The 16,354-nt window shown below is 41.7% G+C and overlaps 1 protein-coding gene across 1 annotated transcript; it reads right to left on the reverse strand.

Moving 5' to 3' along the window:
- Positions 1-3,664: 3,664 nt before the first annotated feature.
- Positions 3,665-15,383, reverse strand: MARVELD2 (MARVEL domain containing 2). The gene is made up of 6 exons (XM_054186766.1): positions 14,049-15,383; positions 11,896-11,928; positions 10,650-10,786; positions 9,629-9,800; positions 9,167-9,217; positions 3,665-7,429 (listed from the first exon to the last, which is right to left on the reverse strand). The coding sequence occupies exons 1-6, from the start codon at positions 15,132-15,134 to the stop codon at positions 7,313-7,315; spliced, it is 1,596 nt and encodes a 531-aa protein (XP_054042741.1). The 5' UTR covers positions 15,135-15,383; the 3' UTR covers positions 3,665-7,312.
- Positions 15,384-16,354: the final 971 nt, after the last annotated feature.

Below are 16,354 nucleotides of genomic sequence, written 5' to 3' on the forward strand. Positions count from 1 at the left end.
AGGGAAATAACGCTGCCGCTGCAGTTAAATACAGGATATTTGTCACAACGGCATCAAAATGCGCCGATTAAGTTATAAAAAAGGACGGTAGTGTCGCCGTGGATACGTCGGTAGTGCGGGCCGTGAGTTCTGTCAGGTCAACCCAGCCTTCCATCGTCTCAGGGACCAGTTCAACAGGGTTAAGGCACTGTCTGCCCTGGTTTATGTGGTGTTTCTGTAATTAAGTGAAGTAATTTCAGTAATTGGCAGAAGAATGCAGGAGCCTGGAGTCTGGGAAAAGACTGTTATTTACAAATACGGTGGCGCTGAATTTTAATGCATCATTACATCCGTCACTTACTTAACAAAATAAAGTGCATGTTAGCGTGGTTCTGAAATACAGAACTTGGCATTCATTCACTGCTGCGAGGTTTTGGGTATATTTTCTGTGATTTTAGTGTACTCACAGGAGCAAACTGAGTAGTGGAGTAATACAAGTTTTTGCAAACACACAGAATAATGTCACCATATTCAGCATCTCCCCTTTCCTGTGGGGTTCTTTTTTTCACTACAATGGCTTGCTTTGGGGATTTCTTTTAATAATCTATCACTACAAAGCTGTGAACAGTTAAATGGCAATTACATTTAAAAAGTGCTTCGGGATGCTTCTTACTCCATTGAGTGAGTGTGCTAATTGCTCTGACCAAAGGAAATGCAGTTTTTTGCTAATTGTTGTGTAGGTTCCATTTTTCACGTATCTTTAAATTTACTGTTTGTCTCCTTTGCAAGCATACAATTTACTTTTAAAAGTGGCCGGAAAGATATAAGAAGGACTCTAGCTCATATCCAGCAGCTCTTGTCATTGCAGATTACAGCAGAGATTTTGAAATATTGATTAATGTAGTAGAGCCGTGTCTGGTCAAGATACTGGGCTGGATGAGTTCTAACCGTACATGCCAATGCAACCTTGAAAAAGTTTATTTTTGGTCTATAAAATAGCACAAGTCTAGGCTAGAAGATGTAATTTAGGGATTGCTTAGAGGTGAAAACTTCCTGAAGCTACAGTTTTTCACTTGCCTTTCAAAGTAGGGCAACAGGCTATTTTGTTTGCATACACAAAAATGACTAGATGCTAAAAGAAAGCATCAAGAAGAAAATTGATTACAGTTTTAACACACAGTAGAAATAGTGGGGTTTGGGCTGGTACATATGTCCAGGAGGGGCTTTTATTGTTCTCTCTTGTAATAGTGATTATCTTCACATGCAGGCAGAAAACAGGTTGTGCTTCTCACACTGAAAATGCACTGTTATATTTATAGATGTTAACTAACCACCTTTCACAACTACTGTAGTAAAGATTACAGAACTACATTTAACTATTTAACAATAACTTTACTCTGTTACTCTTACTTTGCTATGCCCAGAAGTTGACAAACAATTCTGCACTAGTATCAAACCAGTTGATGCTGAATGAAGAACAACATGGTCCCTACATTCCGGAGTTTACAACAGCAACTAGTTCATGTTAAACCTAGAGGATGATTTGTTTAAACACAAGAAAAGCATTTTCAGTTGTATGGATTAACATCAGAGTGCTTGAGATGATGTGATGACAAAATGTTGCCATGGGATGAACTGGCCGTTGCAAGAATGAGGCAGCAGGGAAAAAATACAAATATAAGCGTAGAAGGGAACAGAGGGATAGATTTGTTATCAGAACAAACTCACTAATAGAAAAACAGGATCAAAACTATGAAATGTTCAAAATTATCAAGATCTGAAATCTGCTGTGAAAAAGACAAAAATTATTTACATATAATTTACACACACCTATATATAATTTTTATATATCTCCAGAACAGAACACTACATACAGTGGTAGAAAATGAAAATTGCTGTATCTACTCAATTATAGGTAGAGAGGAAGAAACCCAGTGACATCTACAGAGTTCCCATATTTTAGGAATAGTAAGGAATAAGCAATCTGTCAGGATGAAAGAATACATCAGTCATAGCCATTTTACATGTTCTGGTAATTCCACAAGGTCTTTATCTGCATTTAAACAGGATTACAGTGCAGATTCTAGAATTGTATGAATGTCTCAAATTATTTTGCTAGAATGAAAATTACATGTCATTTTAAAAGCTTGAAAATGTTTGCTTTCCCACAATGCAAGCAAAAAGAAAATGCCGCTCTGCAAAAGTGTATTCTTTCATGTGCAGAAAGAGCTTGAGATATTGAGAAATACAAAAAGAGGTAACAAATTAGTTTCAGGTTTTTTGATGGTACGTGATCATGTTTTGTTTCTACCTAAAATAATTCCAGGCAGCACTGATCCATCTCATGTCCTCAGCAGTTTCCATTTCGTAAGCATCACAGTGAGGATTTGCTCAATAAGGCTAGTTTTAGCCAATTTCTCTACAGAGCAATCATAACTTTGCTGGGTATAGTGGAAGTGTGCCAAGACTGGGTTTGACCTCTTGAATTACAGGAAAGTTGCTGAGCGTCCGTTTCTAAGGGGTGTTACTCTGCATCCAAGTAAGACAATAAATGAGGAAGAAAACATTTAAACAGCAGTAATATTTCCTTAAATAGGAGTGGGGAAAAACTTACTGCTTCTGTATCCTTCAGCCTGTTGCATTTATTGTGAGCAATTTATAAATACAGGGGAAATGGAGGTAGTTAGGGCTGGGCTGGGCTGGGTTGGCCACTAAACAATTGACAGATGTTCTCTTTAACCTCTCTCCCTTCAGAGAGGGACAGAGAGAGACTTATGGGTTGAAAAGAAGTACTAAAGTACTTTAATGAAATATTAACAGTAAAATAATATTACCAAAAGACAATAATATTAATAAGAAAATAATGAAATATATACAATATACACAAAACCAGTATCAAGCTCTCAGAATGACCATCATGTCACCGGCAGGCACTGGGGAAGTCCCAGACTGGACTCAGTGACAGATGGGAACTGGATTCCAAATCTGGATAAAGGAATGCACGAATGGGGATCAAAGGCAGATGAACAGAGTCCTCCTCGGACGCCGGCCATTGAAGAAAGAGGCTGACCCCTTTGATCCCTCAGCTTTTATACTGAGAGGGATGCAGATGGGACGGAATACCCTGTCCCGATGGCTCCTCCCCGCAGGTGCGGCCCCGCTACGCCTTTCCACCTCTGACCCTCCAAAGTGGTACACAACAAAGTTAGCTGACGTTGGCTCTTACAGCAGTGAGTACAAGCAAGAGCCTCCGCGCACACCATTCCTTGGTATTCAGCTGTAACCATCAGGCCTTACCACTCTGGGAGCAGACACTGTCTGAAAAATACGACGTTAATTTCAGTCGGGTAGAAGAGGCTTAACTGCAAAGTAAAATTACTGAAAAGAAAATTAGTTCTGTTTTCCCTCGAACCACAGCAAGAGGAGAAATGAATTAGTTTTCAATTAAAGCATACCTGGGAAAAATCCAAGATATTTTGAAGGAAAGTAATTAAAAATACTGAAGATAGAAGAAAGGGAATTCTTTAAGAAGTCAGGATGTGCTTCTAGGAACTGAATATAAAGCTGTAGTTTGATCTGCTCCCATTAGACCATGTGCCATCCTTTCTTAAATAAGAAAAAGTCCAATTTATAAAACGTCAAAATGGAAAAATGTCTGCAAGCTGACAATTTTAATAGAAGAGAGAAATGAGACTTCTTTCAGAACAGGAATATTTTTTATTGACAAGGCCAAGAATTTCAGTGCTGGACAAGAACACAGGATATACAGTCATTTTGTACATCATTATTGCCCAAATGCTTCAAATCCCACCACAATTTTGAGATTAATAAACTAAATATTGGATGTCTTCTTCTACAATTTTAAATCAATTAGGTTTTTCATTGCCATGATTATTTTTAGTTGATACGCTGTCATGAAAGCTAGTCCACACTACTATGCAATACAAACTTGTGGTTACATTTGTTAGGCGCTGCTTTATCTGCCCTGCAAAAATGTACGATTAGTAAAGAGTATGCAGATGTTGCCACAGTTGTCTTGATCAAGGATATCCAGCTGTTTATCAAGACAAAAAAAAAAAAAAAGCTCTTTCATTGATTTATTCCAGTCCAGTTTGAAAACTATTATATTCCTGGAAACTGTAAGTCTCTTGGACGTTTCCCTTCGTAGATCTGTGGAGCCAGGCAGCCATTTTCTAATAGGAAGACTGAAGGATCAACGTTCTCGTTATAGGCACTCAGTGTCTGAGGAAAGGCTGTAACTGAAAGTGACTGCTGTATGCCCATTGACGTAGGGCAGCATTACTTAGTAAGAATGGAACAAATGTTGACTACTTTCTGCAAAAACCCAGTCACAGGAGTAAGACCACACAGCAGACTCTTTGTACATACACGCAACAAGGTAGATTCAGAGAGCTGAACTAGAGAGACTGCCTAGAGAGACCGAGGTGATAATCATCTAATAATTTTAGTTTTGCCTGAAGTATACCTTCTATTCTTTAAGGATATCAAGAGACCACTTTCCCTGATAGTTCAGATTGTAACTAATTCTCACTGAATTTCCTCCTAATTTCTGTTTTGCATTTGACTGACTTCAGCTCTCAGCCATTAATTCTTATTTCATTAATCTCAATTTATCTGAGAGAGAAAAATGTTTCTTGGACTAATATTTTTTCTTTGGTCTGTTCAGAGCACTGTTGACAGGTCCCTTTTCAGTTCTCCATTGATAGGTTAGAGCAAAACCAGCTCACCAGTTGTATGCACCAAAAGTGCCTGTTGAGCAGTGTTGAGGTCCTTAATGGATCCAGGACTGAGCAAGTAATTTACTGTAATGGTGGCAACACGTTGCCCTGCTGGACTTCTTAAGCTGCAAAGGTAAATGCCTTCTCCTGGGGCTCAATGCTCAGCACGCCCCACTGCCATGCATTGCACTAATCCTATTTCAAACCCAAAAGACTGGCAGACAGTAGTATTCCTACCCATCTTCTCTCCCCAGTTCTTGGAAAATCCCCTCAGCCACACCTGTGGCACCTTGCTGGGAAATGTGGAGGAATCCACACACAGCTGTCTCCATTTGGTTTATTTCCTTGTTCCAGCCACAGGCATGGTGTCCCCTTTTCCCGACCCATTTGTTGGAAACTTGCCAGGAAAGGAGAAGCAGGATGGTTCTGAGAGGCTATGCAGGCACTCTCTGAGGGGCTGGGAGACAGTTTCTCAGAGACTGAAACTCAGACCACTGTCAAAGGCAGCCTGGAGTTGGGTCTCAGTGTCTTTATGGGAGGAAGACCTCTTAAAGGTGCAGACTGGGAGTCTTCCAAAGAAGAAGTAAGTCAACTTCTTTTTAGCACCTTATAAACATCAGTTTATATAATAATCAGTTGGATTAATCTTCTCCTGGTACAGATGCAACGCCCAGAACGCCCACTAAGAAAAAATGAGAAACCTGGGTGCAGTGAGAGGTTGTTCAGATTGCAGGCATTTGGACAAGGGCCTCTCTTACAAAGAAAAGTTTAACAAGTATACAGCACAGTAAGTATAAAACACTTGGCCCAGCTCCTTTATAAGGTAGAGAGGTTTCCTCTTCTTTGAAAAGAATAGAAGCCTGAACCAGAGAGAGAGAGAGACAGATAGCACTGACTGTCATCTGGTTTCAGACCAAAGAAAATATTGAGACACCTTCCAGGTAGATGAGAGTGAAGGCTTTCAAATGAAAAGGTGCCAAGTTTTCAAATTCTCTCATTGTTCCCATGGTGTCTTGTGTTACCTCATCCACTAAAACTCTTGGAGTTAAGTGGCTGATAAAATTGGAATGTCAACTTTACAAATATGAAAGCGGGTTTGTAGACATCAAGATTGCAGCGTGAATGATACGGGCTCAAAAATCAGATGGGATATAACTGCCAGAGCGAGGTATATTAATGCATTTCCAGTACTGAAGAACAGAGACAGTACTACCATCACTGTTCTAAACTGGAAACAGCTTTCCTGATGTCTTGCCTCCAGTTATGGCAAAAGTTAAAAACTTTCTTTTAAAGAAAAAATGATCACTTGTAAAAATTTGAAATAACCTTAATCAGAGCACCTTTTTCGAACAAAATGCCTTTATAAGCAATAGAATAACATGGCTACAGTGGCGATTTTTTTTCCAAATTAAAATATATTTCAGAACAAACAAATTGCAGTTGTAGAAAACTGTACAAGGAAACTATCAATGCTTCTAACAATTTTAGTAGGTAAAAAAAAGTAAACAAAGATGTGAAAAAGGATACAAAGAGAAAACTTACTGGCTTATGAAAACATTTGCATATACAAACTTATCCCCATGACAAAATATAAAAATGTATACCGATATGCTCTGGAAAGCATGTCTATTAAAATATTTTACCTGGCCTTATAAAGGATACTAATAATTTATACTTTGGGTGAGAATTAATTTTGCTGTGCTTACTCTCTGAATGCCAAGTTTGCAAACAACTGCTGTCTAGACAAAACGACCTGTTACTTGCTGATGAAAAGTAAAGTGTTTTGCCTTTAAACCCATGGACTCCTACTAAGATGACTCAGAAAAATTATACAGAGCATACTGACCTATTGCAACACTAATGGAACATAACATGAGTCTCATCCTGTACCTCTATTCCTTAAAGGCCACGTATAAATTTGTTGCATGACCTCTAAAGAGGGGGAATAAAAAAAAAATCCCAAATAACAAAACCCCAACACAACCCTTCCTGCCCCCCATTACTATGGTTGCTTAAATAGGAAGTTATTTTGTATCTCTTGTTTGATGAAATTCCAGATAATTTCTGACATACAGCAGAGCATTTGGAAATACAATACAAGAAGTCTTACTAAACTAATTTTTGATTTGCAAAAATTACTCAATACGATTAAGCATGCCAACAAACCCCAGCCAGAAAGAGCGGTTCAACTCTTTCTGATATCATTAAGATAGCACCTATAAATGAAATCTGAAATTGTTAATGGCACTTCTGTGCAAACTTTTGACGCAGTCTTTAGAACCACTTTCTCTGGTGGGCTCTGCAAGTTTGCCAATACAGTATTTTCAAAGTATGCATCTTTAAGAGGCCAGGCTGTGCATTGTCGTAATAAAAGCAGAATGTTAGCACAGGTTTTCTAAACTCATCTGATAACTTCATTACATTGATTTAAAATTGGATCTGCATACAAAACCTACCAGCAATGTACACCTAAATAAGTGACAAAGTGATTAAGTAATCCCCATAGGTGTACTGTTCCGAGAGTAAATAAATAGTTTAAAATATGCATTTCAATTTAAAAAATAGAAAATAGTATGCACAAAGTGAAGGCATAGCTAAGTTTCTACATTCCAATTCATAACTTTATCATAGTCCTGAATTCGTTGTTTTATGTGAGAAAGCTTATTCTTCAGGTATTCACAACGCTCCTTTTTCTCCAGAAATGCAGGATCCTGCCAAAAATACAACAACCTTTACATTAATATATTACACTTTCAGACTCTTCCAAGAATAGTCTACTATCAATTACATTTTTGATTAAGGACAGTATATAAATATTCTCCACAATCACACTCTTTTTCCCTGATCACAATTTCTTGTTTCCTGCTTCCCTTTCCTTCATGAAAGGCTGGAAAAAGAGGTTCTGCTTTCATATGCTGTAGTTACTTAGAAACCAGAGCAGGTTTAAGCAGAAAACTGCAAATATAAATGACATCCTACTACATAATTTGGATTCTATAGGTGTGTTGTAGTATATCTAATAAACCCCTCTGCCAAAAAAGCAATCAAGTTTAACTAACATGGACACAAAATTTGAATTCCATGACAAAAAAAAAAAAAAGGAAAGAAAAAGGTATTTGTAATGAATCATAGAATGGTTTACGGGACCTTAAAAATCATGTAGTTCCAACCCCCCTGCCCTGGGCAGGGACACCTCCCACTAGACCAGTTGCTCAAAGCCCCATCCAGAACACTTCCAGGGATGGGGCATCCACAGCTTCTCTGGGCAACCTGTTCCAGGGCCTCACCACCCTCACAGTAAATAATTTCTTCCTAATATCTCATCTAAATCTACCCCCTTTCAGTTTAAAACTATTACCCTTCATCCTATTACTACATGCCCTTGTAAAAAGTCCCTCTCCAGCTTTCTTGTAGCCCCCCTTCAGATACTGGAAAGTTGCTACAAGGTCTCCCCAGAGCCTTCTCTTCTCCAGGCTGAACAACCCCAACTCTCTCAGCCTGTCCTCACAGCAGAGGTGCTCCAGCCCTCTCATCTTCATGGCCGTCCTCTGGATATGCTCCAACACGTCCATGTCTTTCTTATGTTGGGAACTCCAGAGCTGGACACAGTACTCCAGGTGGGGTCTCCCCAGAGCAGAGTAGAGGGGCAGAATGACCTCCCTTGACCTGCTGGCCACACTTCTTTTGATGCAGCCGAGGATGCAGCTGGCCTTCTGGGCTGTGAGTGCACACTGCCGGCTCATGTTGAGCTTCTCATCCACCAACACCCCCAAGTCCTTCGCCTCAGGGCTGCTCTCAATCCATTCTCTGCACAACTTGTATTTATGCTTGGGATTGCTGTGACCCAGGTCCAGGACCTTGCACTTGGCCTGGCTGAACTACATGAGAGTTGCACGGTTTTTACGTATTGTTTTTAATAGAACACAGGTACAAATTTACTGCCTGCATTGAAAATGACAAAGTGAAACCTGCTAGATTACACTGAAAATTACTTTTGTGAGTCTGTTTCATGCCATGTCAAGTTTCATGCCACAAAGAAAATATAAAACATCTTTTCAAGGGTAAGACTATGTTTTCTGATGTTAACTTACGCACTGACTGTGTCAGTCAGTTAATATGAATGAACTGGATCCCCCAAAATAACCAGTCTTCTGAATACAGAATGCTGAGATGAGACATAGTCTCAGAAATGAAAGTGCTTAGCTGTTGGGGTTTTTTTCCCCACATCTGACTAAGGGAATCATTATTCTCAAAACAGGTTGTTGGCATGAGTGGAATGGGTTGTTTCCTAACTTTGCCAAACTTTTAAAAGACAAATATACAAAGCCTTGTAGTAGCTACAGATAGCCTGAGCTAGCGAATTGCACCTAGCCTCAGACATGTTGGCTCTTTATACTCTCTCTGCTATTCATTAGATTCATTAGCAATGTAAAGCTGAAAACACTCACATTTTTCTTCTTCTTGTATTCTTGCAGAACTTTTGATATTCTTTCCTGTTCCTAATGAGAAAGACCACACATTTTAAAAACTTTAAATGTGCTCCATATCTTCATGTAAATTCTACAAAACACTCGTCAGAAGTAAAATTCTCATTTGATCAATTAATTATAGTTCTAACATTTTAGTTCTAAATCTTGTACTTGAGAAATAGTGAAAGTACTTTAACTGTAACTCACTCAAATTTGAAAGCTACTAGCATGAAAAACAAACACACAAACAAAACATGTCTACAACTTAATTGCAACTTGGTATTCTTGAGCGATGACCAAACAAGAAATAACATATTTGGGTTAACATTCTCTCGCACCAAGTCAGTGCAAGCATTACAAGACTTGTGCCCCAGCTAAAGACAGTCAGAGACTGCCTAATACCACACTTGTTTTCCTTGAGGCTATTTCACAGGTACTTACATATATGCTTTCAGGATGGTGAGGAAGCTGTCTCATCAATGCATCCAGCTCATCAAACTTTTTTAATACAGCATGAACTTCCACAGACAGTTCTTTGTACTCAGCAAACTGATCATTAAATACTGCTTTATACCGGTCTCGCATTTCATTTGTTTGAATTGCTGGGTATTTCCTTAAAAAAAAAAAAAAAAGTTTTCAAGGACTAGTTTTAGAGATAGGACTTCAACAAACACATGGAACCTTCACCTTGATAGTGTTTCTGTATTGTTTGCTAATCTCATAACCTGCTGAAGTTTGCAAGTATGTAAAGCATTGAAATCATAGACTAATTCTATGACAGAATGGTTGAGTTTGGAAGGGACCTCTGGAGGTCATATGGACCACCACCCCTGCTCAAGCAGGGCCACCTAGAGCTGGTTGCCCAGGACTGTGTCCAGACAGCTTTTGAATATCTCCAAGGATGGAGACACCATCATCTCTCTGTGCTAACCGTCACTGTGAAAAAGATTTTCCTACTATTCAGGTGGAACCTCCTGTGTTTCAGTTTGTGCCTAGCCTATGGAAATAGTATAAAAATTAATTTATGATCTCATTTTTGACCATGGAAAGGCTTACCCTTTAAAAGGGAGCATGTTATAGATTTAGTGTTTAGAAAGTACAGGAGTTGAGAAATTTCAGGGACTAAAAATACAAGTAATTTCCCATGTATTTTATTTTTTATTAAATTGTCTGCGAGGTGGTCTGCTGTTCCTTTGGCAGTTATTGTACTTGCTAGATTAAAACATTCTGCTTTAACATTTGAGGTTTGGGTAGGTTTTTTAAATTTAAGATTCTTTATTTATATTACCGGTTCTATGCCATTCGTACCAGCCCCCTATCCCCTCTATTTTTAACATTAACTTAATAAAGAATTATGAGTTCTCATAGCACAAGCATGGCAGAGAAACTGAGTGTATACATGAGAAATGCTGAGTGAAAAGTATTCTCCTTTAAGTTTGTTCATCAAACACAAGTAACTTACGCTAAGTAGTCTGGCATCACTATAGGTTTAGGAATGTGGCCTGCAGGTATATGACCATTAAGTAGTTCTGGTTTTCTTTCCACTGATTTAAGTTGCCTGTAAGTGACCTCTTCTCTTGGTCTGTCACCACTTTCATACTGTTTTAAAAGAAAAACACAGAAGTTCTTAATGAAGTCAGTTTTACTTCAAATGCAACGTACATGAACCACAAAACACTCAAATAATTTGAAGACAGAGATAGCAGGATTCAGCAGCAGTAGGAGCAAATCATAGATATTTCTTACAACCCTTATTGTAATTAGAAAATTAGTAAAGAGTTACAGTGATGTTTTGCACACAGTATCCATCTTCAGTTTCTCCTAACAGTGATACCAGTGACAATAAATACTTCTTGGGGCTTGGAAAGAGCTGTTTTGTATGTCTTAAAAAAATAATTTAAGGAAGTTTCCTTGGAATTCCATCTAATTTGTGAATGGACAGGTTCCCTTCTCCCCTTGTCTCCTATTGCACTATTTATCACCTGATCTGGAAGCTAAAGCACGTGGAGTCTTTTTGGAGCACATAAAAAAACATCCTGATCCAGTACTGAAGCAACAGAGAAAACAGTGGTAGGAAATTCACAGTAGCTAACAGGAGAGCTTTAAGACCTAAATAAATACACCATAAATTACCTAAGAATCATCAACATCTGTTAAGATCCTGTACAGTCTTTGCATATACAGTATGCAACCGCATCTTTGTGATTTGCTGATACTTCAAAACTGGTAAGGGGAGGTCTTTGGAGCAGTTGCAGAGACACAGGAACGGCCTCAACTCACAGAGCACCGACCACTGTGCTTCCACTGGCTCTCCTGCAAATTAAGCAGCCAGCCAGGAGGAAAGAGTCCCTAAAACCTACAATGCATCAGATGACCTGCTGTTCTCACTATGTCTGCCCAACTCTGTGATAAATGCTACACAACTCGTCACTTCATTAAAGAGGCTAAGAGCACATACGGAGGCAGTCATCAGATTTACTTTTTACAGTAAATTTTATAACCTAGCCTAGCTAGCAGTAACTTCTTTACAAGCTTCTTCTGAATCTTCTAGGTAGGAGAACGTTGTCCAGACTACAGTACAGAATTAAACCTAATCTCTTCCAAGCCAAATAAGTTAACAAATAGATAGGTCAATCAAAATAGTCACAAGAAAAAGAACAACCATTTGGAAATACAGGTAAACAGAAAAATAAATTCCTATTTCCTACCTTCTTTTCTGGAAAAGAAGACTGTGTTTTCATCTATTAAAAAACATAAAGAACAGTAAGTTTTATTTTCAGTAGACTTTTAAAATCTAAACTTTTTCAAAATCATGCTGTACAGAGAATTACATTTATATTTAGGTATGAAGACATTTAGCATAAGGAATATTTTCAGATCACTTGATTTAAAGACCATTTAAGAACGGTGGAATGAAAACAACCAACTAAACCCAGAATAACAACAGGATCTCCCAGAGCATAGCTGTAAGGAACAGCTTGCAGGAAATACTCCATCCACTTCCCAGCCTCCTTCATTATTTGACATTCCAGCCCATATTGACTCACTGGCACTCTGCTGCCTAATTCCTTGCCTAAAACACGTTAGTGCACTAACCAGTAGCTCAACCAGCAGCTGTGTTGCACAGCACTCTCCAGAGCCTAACCTATATTATGGAAGTATTGCCTTTAGAAATACTAACTGGAATAACAGAACATGGATAGTAACAGGGAAGAGTGACTGAAACACCTTGTGTATAATTCCAGCAGTCACCTTGTTCTTGTGGGGCATACCAAATGTTGGCTAAAAGGTTTTCTCAAAGAGCTGCAATGTACTTTTGAAAAGGGGAGTCTCAGTTTTACAGAACAGGGTGGAATGGAAACCAGTGTTAAATGAAAATGCTGCAAATCAGACTGCAGTCACAGAGCAGAGGAAATGCCACTTGAAACTCGCTCTCTCCTACTAAAATCACTTAAATGCTGACTCCTCCTTAGGCTTATGTAGGCTTCATATTCATTACTTTTTATGCTATGTTAAGTTTTATTAATTTCTAAAGGGGTTTTTGGTGGTGTTTGCATGTGAAGGAAGTTTTACACAAACGACTTTGAATTCTGTAGTTGACAGTGGTAAGTCTCTACCATTACACTTTATTATTAACCAGGCGAGTACTGAATGCTTTCAGTAAGGCCATGGCCAGCAGCAAGGCAAAATACTTGATGTGAAAAAGATTAAGCTGATTGAAATTTGAGACACCAAAATCTAGCCAATTCTGTTACTACTATTATTTTCTGGTAACTCTTGTAAGGAAAGCTGAAAAGATATAAGGAACTAGCTCGGAGTTTTGCCTAGAAAGTAAAAATAAGTATTTCATGTTCTTATGGTCATTTACGCTAGCACTTAATGTGCTGAAAGCACAGTCTTCAAATAAATGCTAGGTGGCTTTAAGCCTAACCCTGCTGAACAGCTGAACAAGCACATTGTTCATTTCTTCCTTTGTTTGGAAAATACACACCGGGAAGTAGTTCATCAGCTGACGCAGGAAGAGAGCTGAGCATTACAAACGGAACAGAGCCAGCTCCTTATTGAAGTGAATTTAAAAAAAAAAAAAAAAAAATCCAAGAATTTGGATCAGACATCCTAAAAACGCCTTTTATTTGGTGATCTCAAATACTGTTAAGACTGCTGAAAGTTCACCCTCAAAGGCTGCGGAGAAGACACCTGATATAACTTCACCTACAGCATGGAAAGATCTTATAGCTCATAGAATCACAGAATGTGCTGGGTTGGAAGGGACCTTTAAAGGCCATCTAGTCCAACCCCCCTGCAACGAGCAGGGACATCTTCAACTAGATCAGGTTGTTCAGAGCGTTTCCAGGGATGGGGCACCTACCACCTCTTTGGGCAACCTGTGCCACTGTTTGACACCCTTCATCATAAAAAATTTCTTCCTTATATCTACTTGAAATCTGTCCTCTTTTAGTTTAAAGCCATTACCCTTGTCCTATCGCTACAGACCCTACTAAAAAGTTTGTCCCCATCTTTCCTGGAGGCCCTCTTTAAGTAGTGGAAGGCTGACATAATGTCTCCCCAGAGCCTTCTCTTCTCCAGGCTGAACAACCCCAACTCTCTCAGCCTGTCCTCCTAGGAGAGGTGCTCCAGCCTCTGATCATCTTCGAGGCCCTCCTCTGGGCCTGCTCCAACAGGTCCATGTATTTCCTGTGCAGGGGGCTCCAGAGCTGGACACAGTACTCCAGGTAGGGTCTCACCAGAGCAGAGTAAAGGGGCAGGATCACCTCCCTTGAGCTGCTGGCTACGCCCCATCACCAGCTGCTCCCCATCACTCCATACCCAGTAGATAACCAAGTGATAACTAGCGACTTACCTCCTGCTCCATTAATTCCCGGTGCCTCCTGGCTCCTTCATGCCTCCATAACTTTAGAGAAACCACTGCGCTAATTAGATAGATGATCACCGTGACAAACAAGAAGATGATTGCTGCTGTCTGACCTCCCTCTACACGGCAAAAAGATGCATTTATCGGTGTCTTAAACAGCTGGTAGTAGCAGAGCCCTCCTCGGTTGGTATCGTTTACGTATACTATGGCAGCCGACATGTACAGAAAGAACAAGGCCACGTTAATTCCGAACTCAGTCAGGGGCCACCAGTTGGAGTCGAGGAGGATGGTCCGGTAGTACATCGACATGCCCAGCACCAGCAGCACTATTGTGACGATCCACGCCATTCCCGCCACCACCAGGATGAAAGGTGTTTTGGGCCCGCTGTAGGAGTAGCCACCATAGGCGCCACCGGCCCCGTAGCCGTAGGGCTGCGAGTACCCAAACATGTTGTACCACTCGTTGTCCTTGTGGACGTAGGCCGTGACGCAGGCGAAGACGGCAGCGCCCAGCAGCAGCTCCACCACGCAGAGGATCCTCAGCAACCCGGCCCAGGACTTCATGTAGGCGTACCGCTGGTTGTAGGCCTCCACACGCTCGCTGTACGTCTGGCCGGTGGCTGCCCGGTGCTCCAGCGACCCAAAGGGGTCCTCCGGCAGCATGGCTTCGGCCTCCTTCCGCGAGTTGTAGCTCCCGCCCGACCCTCCGTATGGATCCTTGTAGGAGCCGGGCACGGAGCGGGGCTGGGGCTGCCGAGGGGCCGGGGAGGAGGGCGGCGAGCACTCGACCCCGTCGGAGATGTACCTGATGTCGGAGGCCGTGCTGTCCCAGCTGGAGCCGTTGCGGCGCCTCCCTTTGAAGAAGTTCTTCCACGAGTCCGGGATGAACCGCCGGACCGGCTTAAGCTCGGCCGGGCGGCCCTCCCCGGGGTAGGAGCCGGGGCCGAAGGGGGGCTGCAGGGGGAGCGGGGGCGGCGAGGGGTCAGCGGCCCCCGGCTCCGCGTCCCGGGCGAGCGCGGAGCCGGCACTGACCCCGCGGGGCCGCCCGCCCTCCGAGCCGGCGCTCCGCGACATGGCTGGCGCTCGGCCCGGCCTCAGGGCGCTCCCCGGCCCAGCTCGGCCGCCTCTCACCCCCCGCCGACGGCAGGAAGCCGAGTCCAAAGGGCGGCAGGAAAAGGGACGATCCTGCCGGCGAGTTCGTGGGGCGGGAAAGGGGCTGCCCGGCCCGGGAACACCCGGCGCTCCGCTCCGATCCCGGGCCAGCCACCCTCGGCGCCTGCACCTGCGCCGCCCCGCCCGAGCAGCCTCACCTGCGGCGGCCGCGGGGGGCGGCTGCTTCCGGGCGGCCAGAGCCGGCGGGGGCGGACGGGCCGCGCCGGGGGAGGCGGCCGCTTGCGGGGGGTCGCAGCGTGGGCCCCGCCGTGTCGGGAGGGACCGGCCCGGTGAGAGGGAAACCCCGAAGGGTCGGACAGCAGGTGCGGACACGGGGCGGCCGCTTGTGCCGTGCCCCTTGTCGCCGGTTCAAGGAGAAAACCGGGACGCTGCACCATCAGCTCCTGCAGCATGCAAAGGGCGGGAGGACCTCGGCTGAAGGCTTCCAGTCTTAAATTTCCCCACCGATAAACTAAGGAAGTGTTGAGTCCAAAATAATCCACCATACAACTTGTATTCCATTTGTATTTTTAAATATTTTATTCCTATTAATTATTTCTATTTTATTTATATTAATTTCTATTTTATTTCTACTTTATTTCTATTTTATATCTATACTTTGTGTTCACGTAAAATATCTGCGTCAGAGTACGAAACAGCATTAATACCCCAGGAGTTTTATTTAAATCGTCAACATGGGATATAAAACTTTTTACATGTACACTACAGTCTCTTCTTCCCAAAGGTTCAAACTTACAAACAGCATTTTTTTTTTTCTTTGAAGGTATAAATTTTAGTAAAACCTTCCAATACTGACAACTTGTGAAATGTAGACTCCAGAAACATGCTGTACAAATGCAAAGTAAATAAAAATGTGTTAAATATAAAAATAAAGAGTGACACTAACTACCTACAATTCCTTTCTAACTCGTATTAGTCTTAATTTATTGTTGCCTCTTTTTATAGATCTGGATAACTCCCATGGCTCAGAACAGGCAGGGGATGGCTTGTGATTTAGTATTCAGCTCAGGTCTGATCCTGCAAAGCTGAGGGGAAGCTGAGGAAACTTGTCTTGGTGCCGACCCAGCCTTCCAGCCCACCTACGTAGCTAAAAGAGTACTTTTGTGCAGACTATGCCCTCT

The sequence above is a fragment of the Rissa tridactyla genome, chromosome Z (assembly GCF_028500815.1).
Source record: "Rissa tridactyla isolate bRisTri1 chromosome Z, bRisTri1.patW.cur.20221130, whole genome shotgun sequence".
Lineage (NCBI taxonomy): Eukaryota > Metazoa > Chordata > Aves > Charadriiformes > Laridae > Rissa > Rissa tridactyla.